The 16,174-nt window shown below is 47.2% G+C and overlaps 1 protein-coding gene across 7 annotated transcripts in view; it reads left to right on the top strand.

The window, feature by feature from the left end:
- Tet3 (tet methylcytosine dioxygenase 3) overlaps positions 1 to 16,174 on the top strand; it is a 100,160-nt gene that overhangs the window by 58,116 nt on the left and 25,870 nt on the right. For all 7 annotated transcript variants that reach the window (XM_076567019.1, XM_076567023.1, XM_076567022.1 and 4 more), the window contains one exon: positions 15,536 to 15,626. In XM_076567019.1, coding sequence (XP_076423134.1) covers positions 15,536 to 15,626 — 91 coding nt within the window. The remainder of the gene's footprint in view (positions 1 to 15,535; positions 15,627 to 16,174) is intronic.

Raw genomic sequence — 16,174 nt, 5'->3', positions numbered from 1 at the left:
GAGGAACAGTTGATGTGACCCCCTGAGGTTCCAGGTTGGGCAAATGGATGTGATAGAGGAGAACTACAGGCCAGCCTTGCAGATGTTGGGGGGGAGGGGCGGGGACCCAAGATTGGATCCATGAATTGGAGATTCTGCAGTTGATGATGGTTGAAATTTCAGTTGTCGTTTCCAGGCTGAATGTGTGGACCAGAAAGAAGCCTGAGAGTAGAGAAGACCCATGTTAGGGGAGGGCTGGCCTTGGAGGTGAAGGCCATGTGTGAAGAAGTGGCGAGGGCCGGTTGGAGCCCCTGGAGAGCGATGAACATCAGTTCTACATCAGTGTTCCCTGACTGGGAACTGTGTTCTCTCCTTTGCAGTCAAAGCCTGCGTTTCTTGATAACAGGACTGCCTCTCGTAGTTCTGAAGCATTGGGGATAGCAGGCACCCTACATACTTTTGGGTTAACTGATCATCCTTATTCCACCTCTGTATTTTACCTTGACAGAGATGTGTGATCAGCATAGGTATAAATGCTTCCCTTTTTATCTCTGTGGTCAACTAAGGGGCCTGTTACATAAAGGTACTTAGAGGTATTGCCAGTAATATAGACTGCAGCAGGTAACCTGATCGGGTTTAAGAATTTCATCCGGAGTTGGGCAGTGGTGGTGCATGCCTCTAATCCCAGCATTTGAGGGACAGAGGCAGGTGGATCTGAGTTCTCAGAGGCCAGCCTGGTCTACAAAGTGAATTGCAGGAAAGTTAAGGCTACACAGAAAAACCCTGTCATCCAGTAATCCTGATTCAGGGCAGGTCCTGACCACTTGCCTGCCCCTGCTGTGGACTTGCAGCTCTCAGGAAGTGTCATGCTAGTGGACACTCTTGGAAATGGGTCTTATTGGCTGTATACTCAAACTGATCATAATACCGCATTAAAAAGCTGAGGCCTTACAGAGGATTGCTAGGAAAGAGGTAATAGGTACAGATAAAACCTGATACGATCTGGGCTTGGCTGTTCACGGTCTCTGTGTACCAGTGTCATGAAAGCAGCGTTCACTGTCCCTGTGTGCATTCTGTTTTCAGCTTTCCCCACTGGGAAAGCAGAGACCCTCTTTCTTGTCTATTACATTATTTATTTGCGTGTGAGTGGACTCAGGTGTCACAGTGTGCGTGTGGAGATCAAAGGACAACTTGTGGTAGTTGCTTCTCTCTACCATGTGGGTCTGGGGGCTCCAACTCAGCTTGTCAGGCTGGGGCAAGTACTTCCCCTGCTCCCCGTAGTGTGTGTATACAGAGGGAGGGGAAAGTGGGAGGTCATTCAGAAACTCGGGGTCCCTCTTCATTATGAGTGGTTTCATTTGCCTCTTGTTAGTGATAGGGGGAAATAAGTACATTTCATTTCTCCACCAGCCGGGTAGGAGTCGAACAGCGCTTTCTTTGTCTTAATGAGTATAAGATTAACTGCATAGGGTTTCCATAGGGTTAAGGAAAATACCTCGAGCCGTGTAGGAGGCATTCTCCCAAAAACAGTATGTTGCTCTGCTGAGCACTGCCCGGGAACTCATATATATTTCAGAAAGAAAAAGAAAATTCACTTCTTACCTCACTGTCCAACGCGAGGACAGAAAGCAGATTTCCCTTTAACAAGAGTTAAGTGGATTCTCTCTTTGCTGGAATGAAAAAGGAAGGAATATCACATGGGACTGAAAGGAGGAAGATGGTGACCTAATATCCAGATAGCAAAATATTCCTTTTCTGACACCCGAGGAAAGGAGCCCAAAGGAATGCAGTGTGAGGAGACAGCTTCTTCTCCTGAAAACTGGGGCTAGCCCTGTCTTCAGCCGCCAGGGTTGTCTGCCAGTGCAGAAGGAAGGCAGTAAGGTGGCACAGCACCGGGTGTTGGGGAACCGGAGACCGCCTGTAGAGAAGGCATGCTTGGGGAAAGTGGGAACTCCCTTGGAGGACTTGCCCCTCCAGAATCTGGAGAGGTAGCCTCTCAGCTCGGATTGGCTGGCAACAAAGGGAGCCGGGCACCAGGAGCCGACTCTGCAGGTGAGACCCAGCAGTGCCAGAAGCCATTGTACAGAGAATGATTGACATTCAAGAAACTCCAGACAAAAGTCCTACTCAGTGCAAGGCTTAAAAACTGGATGAGATGACCCAGAGCACCCAGGGTCTGTGCCCACCAGGACAGAGCTTCTGACCCAGCCCTCAGTGCACAAAGGTAGAGATTTCGAGGCGTTAGCTCCGTTAGACCTACCACCTGGAGCTGAAACTCCCCGGTTGGAACTATCCCAGCCAGAGCTGGCCTAGCTCCTGTCCCTTCCAACCCTCTGAGCTGTCTTTGCTGGCTTAATTTCTAAGGGAAGAATTTGAGCGTGGCTAAGTAAACAAGGGTAATATTCTATTTCGGGCAAATGAGTCTAGAACCATAGCTTTTAATGAGGAGGAGGGCTACTTTGTCCCTCTCTTGATTGAAGACATTTTGAGTTGTCGGAGCAGATGTAATACAGCTGACATCCAAAGGCCGTAGACGCCGCTAAGCCTTGGCCACAGTACAGCTTATAACAGTTATTCACCCCGCGATGTCCATTGCGAAACAGTAGGAGAAGCTGGAAGAGAGACGCCTTGGGCATAGGCTTTCCTATGAAAAGACACTGTTGCGGCTAGTGATACAGGCCTGTATGTAGTCCTGACTACTGTTGCCTGAGGTGGGGAGAGTGGAAGTTCAAGGTCTGCCTGGACTAGAGTGAGGTCAAGGCCAGCCTGTACAATTTAGCAAGACCCTGTCTCAAACAGCAAAACCCAGGTGTGTATGGGCAACCCCAAACTGGGAATGACAGGACTGACCACCCGTGGTTTGGGGGCTTCACAGAGGCATTTTCAGAAATGGGAGTTTCACTCAGCAGTGAGAATAGAGGGCAGATTGCTGGGCACGTGCCTTTAATCCCAGCACTCGGGAGGCAGAGGCAGGCAGGTCTGAGTTTATTCCCAGGGCTGAGGCTGTGTTCTGGTGTAGGTGGTACCATCCACTAGCCAGAGTGGTTAATGACTTCAACTCGTACACCAGCTCAACTCTGCATCCCCACCAGCAAGTAGTGCATCTTTGTCAGGGTTCCATGGTAAGTCCCGCTGTGCCTTTATGCATATTTCCTTAGTGGCTAGTGAGATTCAGTGCTTTTTCATGTGCCCTCTTTGGTAAAGGGCCCTTGTGAGTTTGTTGACCTGTTTCTCTCTAACTGATTAGTAAAACTGATTTTTGTTTTGTTTTGTTTTTTAATACTGGATATATCTGTTGCAGTTCCGAGTATTGAAATATTCTTCAGTAACTGAGATCAGTGCTCAGTTAAGTCACCATTCATGCGTGTAAAGGACTCATTAAGACATGTCCACCTTGCAGGAATGCAGACTTCTGGGGGCTGCACAGAATGGTAGATGGGGAAGCTGTGCTGGCTAGCCATAAATGCTAAATACATTCAGATATATAGAACAACTGATAGTTCTCAAACTGTGGGTCATGACCCTTTAACAGGGGTTGCCTAAGACCACCTGAAAGCAGATATTTATATTACGATTCATAGCAGCAGCAAAATTACAATTATGAAGTTGCAATAATTTTATGGGTGGGTGGGGTCACCACCACCACATGAACTGTACTAAGGGTTGCAGCATTAGGAAGGTTGAGAACCACTATAAACAAAAGCCTCACCAAGCATAGCGGCACGTGCCTATAATCCCAGCATTGGGGAGATAGAGGCAGCAATGTAGGTTCAAGGTCACCCTTGATCACGGATTGAGATTGAGGCCAATTGAGTCTACATGCTGTCTTTTTAAGAATATTGTTGGGCTGGGCAGTGATGGCGCACACCTTTGATCCCAGCACTCGAGAGGCAGAGGCAGGAGGATCTCTGTGAGTTCGAGGCCAGCCTGGTCTACAGAGAGAGAGATCCAGGACAGGCACCAAAACTACACAGAGAAACCCTGTCTCAAAAAACAAAAACAATAACAAAAGAATATGGGATTGGAAAGATGGCTCAGTGCTTAAGAGACCCATTGATCTTTCAGAAGACCCAGGTTTGTTTCCCAGCATCCATATGTGGTTCATGACCATCTTTAACTCTAGTTCCATAGGATCTGATACCCACTTCTGGCTTCTATGTGTGGGAACCAGGTGTGCACATGGTATACATACATAATACAAGCAAAGCACTTATATACATAAATTTTTTAAAATGAAAATTAAAGAATATTGTATATATCATGTGCTGGAGTTCAATGCTATTTAATTAAAATGTCCTCAAAAAGAATGTGCTGTGGCTCAGTATTAAAACAAGAAGTTACTATGTATGCAATTAAGAGCACTTGCTGCTCTTCTAGGGGACGGAAATTTGCATCCCAGCACCCTTATTGGATGGCTCACTGTAGCTCTAACTGCTGGTTACTCTAGCTCCTTCTTCTGGCCTCCTTGAGTACCTGCCCTAACATTCATAATATTGTCTCATTCTCTCTCTCTCTCTCTCTCTCTCTCTCTCTCTCTCTCTCTCTCTCTCTTAAAAATCATTTTTTCACACACATTCAATGTTTTAACAACACACAAGTGGACACAGTGTACATGGTTTGTTTAGCTCACATTGTTCTCGATGCACATACTGGTAGATGAGTCTGTTTAAACAAGTCTGAAAGCGTTTTCAACAAGCTCAATGTCAAATGATATAGAGGTGTTCCCATGGTTTACAAAGCCGTTTCCCCTTTTTCTGGTGCATGTAAACATTGCACAAAGAACAGTGAAAGAACGTTTTTCGGTGGTTAGAAGGAAAGGTCTCTCTTTTATTCCTGTTGCATTGTTTGTTGGTTACCATTCTCTTCCAGGGTTTATTTAACATGTGTTTGCTACAGTTACCTTCTTTTTGCTCAGCTTCTCCCGAATTTGACTGGTCAGAAGCTCCTTCAGGCCAGCTCCAGAGCTCTTGGGACGTATCCCACCCTTTGCCCACCCTCTAGGCATTCTATTTGTACTTTTTGCTTTTTATACAAGATGTTTGGAGTACATGCTGTACTTTTTGGGCTTTAGATCTTGAATTGACCATTTCTCTGAGCCCTCCCTGTCCTTTGGTGGATGATCTTTAAGTCAGAATAAAGAGCCGGGAGTGCTCACAGCTTAGAAGCTTAGGGCTTTTATGCTGTTGCAGTGAGTCGATACTAAGTTCATGGCGATTGCTATAGTTTTGCTCTCGAATGCCCGTCGAGGGCCCATGTGTTGACGGTTGGACCCTAGCCTATGGCACTATTGAGAAAGTGGAACCATGAGGAGGTGGGCCCTAATGGAAGGAAGTTAGGTCGTTGGGGGTATGCGCTTGTTATGTGGCATAACTTCTCCTGGGGAGACACAACACACACATCTTCTCACCCCAGATAGGGATCTCACGTAAAAACAGAGTATGGATACCACCAAAGTCCAACTTGGTGAACCAGTGAACTTTATTGGAGTTACTTGCAGGAGTATGGGGTGAGGGGTTACTTACAGGAACAGAGATAACTCAGACAGCTGCATCCAAGGCCCACCCCAGCATGAGTGACGACTCACAAAATCTGGAAAACCTGGAGCATACTGCACAGCCTCAGGCAGCTCAACGAGTTGGAGTGTCCTTTCCAAGTGACTGTTGTCTAAACTTCTTCCGGGCAGCTGTTCTGGTCTCAAGTCTTCTGTGTAACTTTGTAGTTGTTGCGTCTGAAAGGATGATAAAACGGCACTGGTTGCTGCGCTGGTTACCTTGTGAAAAGGTCACAGTCACAACAGAACCCAGGGTTAATTTTCAGAGCTTTATTAGGAGGGAAAAGGGATGGGGGGAAAGGGGACCAGGCCTGGTGAGAGAGAAGATGGTGGAGGGGAAGGAACAGAGCAGGAAACACAGAACAGAGAGGGTGGGTCCGGCGTGACCACTCTGCAGGTTCGTAGTCACCGGCGCGTGCTGATGATGTAAGACGCAAGACCCCGAGCTGCGCATGTGCGGGAATGAGGGCAGGAGCCTAACAGCATCAACTCTCCTCATCTGAGAGGGGCTCTCAGCTTTTATTGCTCACCCTGGCAGGGAGGGGCCCAGTGAATCTGGCCGGTTTTGGGGACTTCCTGAAGCTATTTTGGGTTGCTTTCACCTTCCTGCTCAGAGAGCTCCCTGCAGGAGGAGACTGTTGTACAAGAGCATTTGAAGGGTATGTTGGGACCCTGGCCCTCCTCCTCTCCCGGACCTCCTATGCCGTGCATTCCCACTGTGATATTCTGTGCCACCACAGGCCCAGCCCTCAGGGCTGAGTGACCGTGGGCTAAAATCTTTTGACACCATGAGCTAAAACAAACCTTTTCTCAGTGTAAGCTGGTTATCTGAGGTGTGTAAGTCTCCAGGGTTAAAGCTGTTAAAGTAACATGTTAAACCTTTGCAATTCAAATTAAGTACAGGCTTTTCACATAACTGATTTTTATAGTTGTTTCTTAGTACTAAGGATTGTTAACTCCTAACTTGGAAACCTGTGAAAGTGCTGAATGTCATGGTGACCATGTAAAGCAAATATTGGGCCAGTGAGATGGCTCAGCTTACTGTGCAAGCCTGTCCACCTAAGTCTGATCCCCCAGAACCCATGTAAAGGTGGACAGAGAAACAGACTCTATAGAGTTGGCCTCTGACCCCAACATGTGTGTCATGGCACATATGTGCACACACAAATACGACTTTAAAGCAAACACTATCAAATGAGATATTTACATGACAAGAAATAGGTAGTGTTGGGGTTGATGTGTGTGTGCACAAGTTTCATAATTAAACGTGTTGTTGGGTCAGATTTCTTCTCATAGAATGTTCACCCACCCCCTAAGAAAACACCCTCGGGAAAGGAGGACTTGCATAAGGAAATGGTGTTTTAAGACACACCGGGGCTGTGTTGTCAATGGCCACAAGTGGCTTTGGTTTTTCTTGGCTTTCGGGGTGTCCTCCCTGTGTTTCGGCAGCCCTCCCAGAGAAACCTGACCAGCCGGTTCCCAGATTGGCTTGGTTTGGGATGCAGTTGCCAGGCTTCAGTTTGCAGCTTCACCTTGAATGTCTCCTCTCTCCGCTGCCAACCGTGTGGGTTGCCGTTTTCTGATCTGGGGCAGAAAGTGGCCACCAGAGCTACCCTGGTGTTCGGTAGCCTACAAGACCCTGTAGTTGGTCCATCACTGAATTTTCTCTTACACGCAGAAGCTGGAGCAAAGCCCAGAAGTTCTGGCATATTCTGTCTTCTGTGTGCCATGATACAGCTGCCTGCTAGCACCTCTCAAGAGCGTTCAGGCCACAAACTCCAGCCCCCATGGTCTCGATGCTGCTCTCTCCCGGCATCCACCATGCACCCTCTGTCGCCTTCTGTTTCTGTATGGTTCAGAATAGGGCGTATTTGGAGTGAGTCAGTTTAAACTGTGGTGGGAGCCACTCATGAAATGTCGAGGCCTTGGCCTCTGACAGCTCGCCTAATCCTCAACTGTGTTGTAATGTATAACGATCATTTAATTGCTTTGAGGCTTATGAAGGTTGTGTAACTTGTTCACAGCTGCCGTTGTTGACAGAGCCTGAACAATAGCAGCCTATTAGAGTTTGCGTTATGCGCCAAACACGGGCTAAGCCTGTTACTTTACACACACAGGTACGGGGACTAGAGAGGCGGGCAACATAGCCTTCATTGTTGCCCGGGTTCCTGTCCACAGATCCGTAGTTGTTCCTCGCTGTATCATTAAGAGTTAGGTAATAGGATGGCTCCTCTCTTTGATATATGGCAGAGTCCCGTAGAGTCTTGCGAGACACACAGCCTGTGAACCAGGCCTTAAAGATGACCTTTTGAGCTGAGGCAATGGCTCAGGGGGCACAGTGCTTGCTGGGTAAGCATGAGCACCAACCTTTAGGTCCTCAGCACCCACATGAAAAGCTGTGGCCCCAGTGCTGGGGTGAAGGAGGCAGGTAGTCCAGGGGGTCATTGGCTAGCCAGTTTAGTCAGCATGGCAAGCTCCAGGTTCAGTGAGGGGGGGGTTGCTCAGTGAGTAAAGTGCTTGCCATTCACAAGGATGGACCCCAGAACCCACACAGTGCTGGGTGCACGTGACGGCCTACCCGTAATTCTGTCGCTCCAAAGGGTGACCAAGGATCCCAGAGCGAGCTGGCTAGTGAGACTGGCTGAAATGGCCAAGTCTAGGTTCAATATTGAGACTTTGCCTCAATGAATAAAGTGGAGGTGGATCAAGGAAGATGATGCTTAGTGGTCACCCTAGGCCCTTGCATACATAACACATATGTATGTATCTGCACTTGTGTGAGCATGCACATCCACACGTAGAAAATGATCAACACCCAGTATTGATGCTCGTTCTCTACACATGCAGGTGAGTGCGCTTCCGTGTACATATACGATACATAGAAAAGAGAGAGAAAAAAGGTGTGATTCATGAGAATGCACTTAGGGACTGGAGGGGGGCTGTGCAGTTGTGAGGCAGGAGGCTGTAGTGGGGGTGTAAGGTTGAGTGGAGGTTGTACCGAGACGGTGTGGGGGTGCTGTGGACCGTGTGTTGAAATTATGTTCTAGAGTCCCCAGCAGGAAGAGCTGTGAGTAGACTTCTGTTTGGGGAATGTAACGGGGGGCATGGAAAGGATGCCTTGGGGTAGGGGAACATGCTTTGAGGACAGACAGCTGTTGTCCTAGGCTGGAGAGCCATCAGTGAGCAGCTGTTAGGCTGCAGTCGAGCGTAGCTAACAGCTCTTTAGAACAAGGCTGGAGGGGAAGCCTGACCTCGGCTTACACCTGTGTCACTCTGTCACTCCCGTTGGTACCACGTGCACCTTCGTGCTTATGTGTGCACAGATGTATGTTGTGTAGAACACTGAAATAGGCCCCCGTAAAAACACCTGGGAGTCATTTCCTGTACATAAATCTAATCCCAGCTGCTTAATAATTCCAACATAGGGTCCATGTCCGAATGTCCAGGCCTCAGTGGTGGGACTTAGGTTACCTCTGATAATTTCTCACTATGAACTACAATTCCATGGGTGTTTGTGTCCCATCCCCCCATTTCTCCACCCTAACTCCTGTCCTTCAGTTAGGATGACTCTGGGTAGCCTGGGATGGCCTGGAACTTGATAATGTAGCCCGAGCTGGCCTCAAACTCACAAAACCTTTCCTCGGCCTCCTGCGTGCTGAGATGACACACGGATGCCGTCGCACCTGGCTGGTGCACACAGGCAAGTACAACCAAATTCCCAGACAGAAGTTCTTTGACATCTCTAAAATTGCTGGGTCGGGCCAATTGTGCATGTGACTGTGTTGCTGGCTGGCTGGCTGCACCGCCTGGTCCCTGTGCCCTCTCCAGTACACTGCCTTAGCAGAGGCTTTGACAGTGACCCATTGAAAAGGAGAGAGACGGCTTTAGACGTGGTCAAACCACTTGTAATTCTCCGAGAACCATCCCCTCCCCCGTCTCTAATTTACTGCCCCTACTGAGCTGCGGTAGATGAAGGAAACTAGGATGGTGTTCCAGGTATCTCTCCCCAGCATGATGTTTGGCTTCAGCCTGACTTTTGGTTGTGATTACTGTAAGGTTTCCTTTAGTTGAATTTATCAGCGTCTTTTTGTTTTAAATCACTGGCTTGTGGATTTTGTCAGGTTTTGAGTCCTTCCCTACTCTGTGATTATTTGGATAATCTTTAATTTTTTTTAAGTTTATTTATAGGGTGTGTGTGTGTGTGTGTTCATGTGGCAGGGAGGTGCCCTCAGAGACCAGAGAGGACATGGGGTGCCCTGGAGCTGGAGTTACAGGTGGTTGTAAACTGTCTGACAAGGTTGCTGGGGCAGGAACTCTGGCCCTCCGGACGAGCAGCAAGTGCTCTTAACTCCGAGCCGTCTCCAACTCTGTATATGTGTGTGTGTCGGGGGGGGGGGGGGGGGGGGGGGGGGGGGGGGGAGTTAAGGGGAGTGAGCAGTAGCTTTAAATTTTTAACTGTGTATCAAATAAATCTACCCAGATGTTCCAAAATCAAGCATTGAAAATTTCATCCCTTCCCTGATGTGACATGCCATGAGGGCAGCCTGTGGGGTCACTTGTCTGTCCAGCAGGAGCATCTGCTTTTTCAAGGGAGCAACTGTGTATCATATTTTGTATCTACCATAAAACAGTATCATGTTCTATCCAAAATGAGTATGGACTTACTTCTTAAATTTTTGGTGTTTTGATGTGCATGAATTTTTGCCTGCATGTTTATTTGGTGCCCATGGAGGCCAGAAGAGAGCATTGGATCCCCTGGAACTGGAGTTACAGATGGTTGTGAGCCACCATGTAGGTGCTGGGAACTGAACCCAGGTCCTCCATAAGAGCAGCAAGTGCTCTTAACTGCTGAGCTATCTCTCTCCAGCCCCCTAAGCTTTTTTTTTTTCTTCAAGATTTATTTATTCTGTATACAGTGTTCTGTTTGCATGTATCCCTGCAGGCCAGAAGAGGGAGCCAGATCTCATTACAGATGGTTGTGAGCCATCATATGGGTGCTGGGAATTGAACTCAGGACCTCTGGAAGAATAGCCAGTGTTCTTAACCTCTGAGCCATCTCTCCTGCCCCACCCCCAGGCTTTTAACATTTTCTTACATTATAAAGTTGTGAGTTCTTGACATAGGACCATGAAAATGTACAAAATGTGAGTGCCCACATCACCACCATCTGCTTCAAGACACAGGCCATGCCTGGCCCCTTGGCTCCTCTGTCCCCTCCTCTCCTTTTCCTGCCCCTGAGCCTGCAGGAAGCCACTGTCTTGACTTCTGTGACAATGCTAGCCTTACTTTCCTTTTGAAAATGGCTCTTTCTTCCTTTCTTCCTTTCTTCCTTTCTTCCTTTCTTCCTTTCTTCCTTCCTTCCTTCCTTCCTTCCTTCCTTCCTTCCTTTCTTTCTTTCTTTCTTTCTTCCTTCCTTTCTTTCTGTCTCTCTCTCTCTGTCTCTCTCTGTCTCTCTCTCTCTCTCTCTCTCTCTCTCTCTCTCTCTCTCTCTCTCTCTCTCTCTCTCTTTTCCCTTTCTTTTGGTTTTTCGAAACAGGGTTTCTCTGTATAGCCCTGGCTGTCCTGGAACTCACTTTGTAGACCAGGCTGGCCTTGAACTCAGATCCACCTGCCTCTGCCTCCAAGCACTGGGATTAAAGGTGTGTGCTACCAAGGCCCAGCTTGAAAACGGCATTTTCTGAAGGTCGGAATTCATTGAGTATCTGAGTGTCCTGTCCATTTTGCCACCTCTGTATGGATTTCTAAGCAGCATGGTTGAGTGGCGCCTGTCGTTGAATGTTTAGATGGAGTCTGGTTTTGCTGGTTCAGTCTTCGGCTTCAGTCCCTCGTTGTGGTCTTGTGGTACTAGGCTGTGGTGGTGTGATTGTAGGTGCTCTTCTGGATTTGCCCCAGCTGTGACTCCGACATTTATCCATTCCACAGCTGCTGGATTATGAGTATGTTAGTCAATGTGTGCTGTTAAAACACAAATACCACACAGTGGACAGCTTAAACAAGTGTTCTCACAGTTTGGCAGCTGGAGATTCTAAGGCTGAGACGCTCAAAAGGCCCTGTAACTGGTGAGGGCTCCCTTCCTAGCTGGGATACAGGCTCTTACATGATGTGTCCTCACTTGATCCAGAGCAGGGAGCAAGCAGAATTAAGATTTCTGGGTCTCTTTTGTCTGTAGGTGTGTATGTGCGTGTATGTGCATGTGTGTGCATGTGGAAACGGGAAGTCAACATCCAGGAACTTGACCATTTCTACCTCGGTTTTTGAGTCAAGGTCTTTTCACTGTACATGGAGCTCTTCAGTGTGGCTCGGCTGATGAACTCAAAAGATCCACCATTTTTGTGTGTGAGTGTGTGCACACGCACACACATTCACACACACACACACACACACACACACACACACACACACACACACACACACACACACACTGTCTTACCTTCCTAAGTTGAGGTTATAGACACAAGTGGCCATGCCCAGCTTCTTCACCATTGCTGGGGATCTGAGCTCATGACTCACATTTGCACAGCATCTACCCACTGAGCTGTCTCCTCAGGCTCTGTCTCTTGTAAGAACTGTACATTGAGAAAGAGTGTGAATACATGTGCATGCTGATACCCCGTGGCTAGAGTTCTAGGTAGTGCTGCTTGTGTGGATGTTCGTAACTGAACTCTGATCCTTTATAGAAGTGATCTTGACTGCTGAGCCATTTCTCCAGCCCCAGATCTCCACTTCGTAGCCTAATACTTCTTGGAAACATTACTTCTTGTTGCTATCACACTGGGGTTTGGACTTCAGCATATACTGTTGGACACAGACTTTCTACCCTTGTGTGTTCCCAGTTTTTGTTTTGTTTTGTTGTTTTTCGAGACAGGGTTTCTCTGTGTGGTTTTGGTGCCTGTCCTGGATCTCGCTCTGTAGACCAGGCTGGCCTTGAACTCACAGAGATTCCCCTGCCTCTGCCTCCTGAGTGCTGGGATCAAAGTCGTGTGCCACCACTGCCCGGCTCCCCAGTTTTAACTGTTGCCAATACTGTGAAAATCCTTTCATACGTGTTTTGATGTGTGTGACCAGATGCTTATGGAATCAGATTACAAATGATGGCTTGTAGCATGGTTTTATTCTAAATTTTTTTTATGTGTTTAGCGTGTGTGTGTGTGTGTGTGTGTGTGTGTGTGTGTGTGTGTGTGTGTGTATTTGGAGGTCAGAGGGCAATTTGTTAGGAGTTGGTTCTCCTACTCTATGGGTTCCAGGGATCAAACTGAGGTCATCGAGCTTGATGGCAAGTGCCTTTACCCCTTGAGTTATCTCACTGACCCCAGCCTTTACTTGTTTAAAATGCCAACAACAAATTTTATTTTTCTGTAATTTTATTAATCATTACTAATCTCATGCATCTTAAAATAACTCCCATGTTAATTGTCTAATGTAAGTACATACAGTTAAAAGTTAGATGGTGTTGATACACTACTCATAGACTGCTAAACCCTCCTCAGTGGGCTTCCTCCAGCGTCCTCTTTCTGTTGTGTGTAGTGTCTCCTTTGACAGGAGCCAGACTTAACAGCAGCCTCCAGTGTGTGGGGCTTACAGTTAGGTGTGCCTGCCTCTTAGCCTTACAGCGTCCATTCAGTACACTTGTCCAAGTGATTACTGCTCTTGGAGTCTGACTCTTTCACTTTGAAAAATTCATTTAAACTCATTTAAAAGGTTACATGAGCCAATAGTTCATTTTATTTTAGCAGATGAACCTCACATAGCATGAAATTATCCATTTCGGAGTAAGTGGCGAGTGAGCACACATTGTGTGACCAGTTCTCGTCTGGTTCTCAAAACCTCTTACCCCCAAATGAAAGCCCATGCTGGTTCAGCTGTTCCTCCCCGTCTTTCCCTTCCAGCCACCACTCTTGCAGCCTCCATTTCTGTTGTTACAGATTTATCTGCTTGGGGCAATTTGGATGCACAGCATCACACACTGTGGGCCCTTTATGGCTTCTTTCACTTACCGCTGTTTTCAAGCCTCGTGCATGTCAGCATCTATCAGTACTTTGTTTCTATCTATTTTAAAATTTTTATTAGATTTTATGATGAGTGTGTGGTGCAAAGGTCAGAACTTGCAGGAGTCAATTATTTCTTTCTTCCATGTGGGTCCCGGGGATGGACCAAAGTCTCCAGGCTTGCAGGACAAGCACCTTTACCCACTGAACCAAATCACCAGCCCCATTTCTGTTTTTTAAGCCATGGTAAAATATATCTAACCTGAAGTTGCCATTTAGCTGGGCGGTGGTGGCCCACACATTTAATCCCAGCAGCCGGGAGGGCAGAGATCAGTGAATCTGAGTTCTAGGCCAGCCTAGTGTGCAGAGTTCCAGGACAACCAGGGCTACACAGAGAAACCCTGTCTCAAGAAACCAAAGTAAGTAAAAACAAAGTTGCCATTTAATCATGTGTAAACCTGAATGCAGTTACAGTCATTAAATACATGTGCTGTATTCTGCCGATCACTGTTTCCAAAGCTTTGTCGCCCTAAACAAACCCTCTGCCTGTTGAGTAGTGATGCCCGTTTCTCACTCTGCCAGCCCTTGATAACTTCTGGCTTAAACTTCTAGTTTACCTCCTGTCTTTATGAATTTGCCTCTTCGAGATAATATAGTTTGTTTTGTTTTTTTGAGACCAGGTCTCTTGTAGCCTGGGATAGCCTTGAATTTGCTGTGTAGCAGAGGTTGGCCTTGAATTCCTGATCCTCTCGGATACTGGGATTACAGGCATGCATCACCGGATCTACTGTGTCTAATGTATTTCACTAAGGTTGTCTGTGGTAGCTGTACCAGAATTTCATCCTTGCTGGGCCTGACGGCACAGGCCAGTAATCTGCCTACTCAGGAGCTCAAAACAGGAGGATTTCCATTGCAAACCCAGCCAGGGTAACTTCGTAATACACTATCTTAATTTTCTTTAAGGGGGCTGTGAATAACACCTCAGTGGTAGTTTTTGTATAGTATGTGTCGTAGGGTTTTATTGCTGTGACGAGACCATGACCATGGCATCTCTTGCAAAGGAAGACATCTAATGGTGCTGGTTTACATTTCAGAGGTTTAGTCCATTATGACAGGAAGCATGGCTGAGTGCAGGCAGACATGATGCTGGAGAGGTAGCTAAGAGTCCTATATCTGCATCCACAGGCAGCGGAAGTGTCACAGTAGATTTGACTTGAGCATTTGAGACCACAAAGCCACACCCACTCCAGCAAAGCCACACCTCCTAATAGTGCTGTGGGCCTATGGGGCCATTATTATTATTTTTGTTTTTGTTTTTGTTTTTTTTTCAAGACAAGGTTTCTCTGTGTAGCTTTGCTCCTTTCCTGGAACTCGCTTTGTAGACCAGGCTGGCCTCGAACTCACAGAGATCCACCTGCCTCTGCCTCCCGAGTGCTGGGATTAAAGGCGTGCGCCACCACCATCTGGCAGGAACCATTTTTATTCAAACCACCACAGTATGCTTCAGGTCCTGCATCCAATACTGCAACAAAGAACTTACTCCTCCTTGGGGCAATGCTCTTTTGAATGGATTTGGATGCACCACATTTATTCCTTGTCTGTTGATGGATACTTGTGTTTGGGGATGCTGCCATGAGCTCTGGAGTTTGATTCCCCTCTGTAGTGTACCTGCCATAGGTGGCTCCTGGTCTAGAGTGTGTATGTGGAAGCGGAATCGCTCTGTCCTGTAGTACACAACTCTAGCTTTGCTGGCTGCTGGTGAGCCGAATTCCAAATGGTTAGATCACAGTCTTGACAACACTTGAATTTACCAGATTTCTAAATGTTCCCTTTTGATGAGTGTGTTTTATTGTGAATTTAATTTTATTGTGTGTTTCCTCATAGGGATTGAACACAGTTTTTACATGTTTATAAGCTATTTGTAACATACTTATTAACTTCCTATTAGTGGTTTGCCTTTTTCTGAATTAGTGTTGCCAAAATTGTCTCCAAATAATGCTTGCTCTTGGTATTTCTGCAGAACAAATAGTGGAGAAAGATGAAGGCCCATATTACACTCACCTGGGATCTGGCCCCACAGTAGCCTCTATCCGGGAACTCATGGAGGAGCGGTGAGTGACACCAACATTCAGGGACAATGGGCCTATCGGGTGGAACGTGGACTCTGAGCACCTGAGTCAGGGCTGTGCTAGGAGGCACTAGGGAGAAGCCCAGGATCTGGGTGGTGGCAGGTTCAGTGTGGGCATCTCACTTCTGTCCTGGTTTCGTTCCATCTGTAGATATGCCCTCCATATGCCCCGACCCCTTCTCTTGTTCTGGAAAAACACAGCTAGGTGGTATTCCGTCTGCGGAGTTAGTTCCCTACAGCCTGCTGTTCTTGGATAGCTTTCTACAGTGTTGCTTACCGTGCTCCGTGTGCTCTGGACGTCCTGCTAAGAGGTACTTCGAGCTCAAGTTCCAACCAGGTGGCTCTTCTTGCTTTGATTTCTGACCTCCACCAAAATTACTTCATAAGTGGGGTCCATCCTGATTTTTCCCATATGAGATGTTCTGGCTTCATGTTGCACATTTATCCAAGGGGTCCTGAAAGACTCTGGGGTGCTTGGGGTCAGGGTGCGTATTGCTACAAAAGTAGCTCAGGCTGTCCTAAAACCCACTA

The sequence above is a fragment of the Peromyscus maniculatus genome, chromosome 3, assembly GCF_049852395.1.
Source record: "Peromyscus maniculatus bairdii isolate BWxNUB_F1_BW_parent chromosome 3, HU_Pman_BW_mat_3.1, whole genome shotgun sequence".
NCBI lineage: Eukaryota > Metazoa > Chordata > Mammalia > Rodentia > Cricetidae > Peromyscus > Peromyscus maniculatus.
Note: the sequence above shows the minus strand (reverse complement) of the source record. Positions and strands in the feature narration are given on the sequence as shown.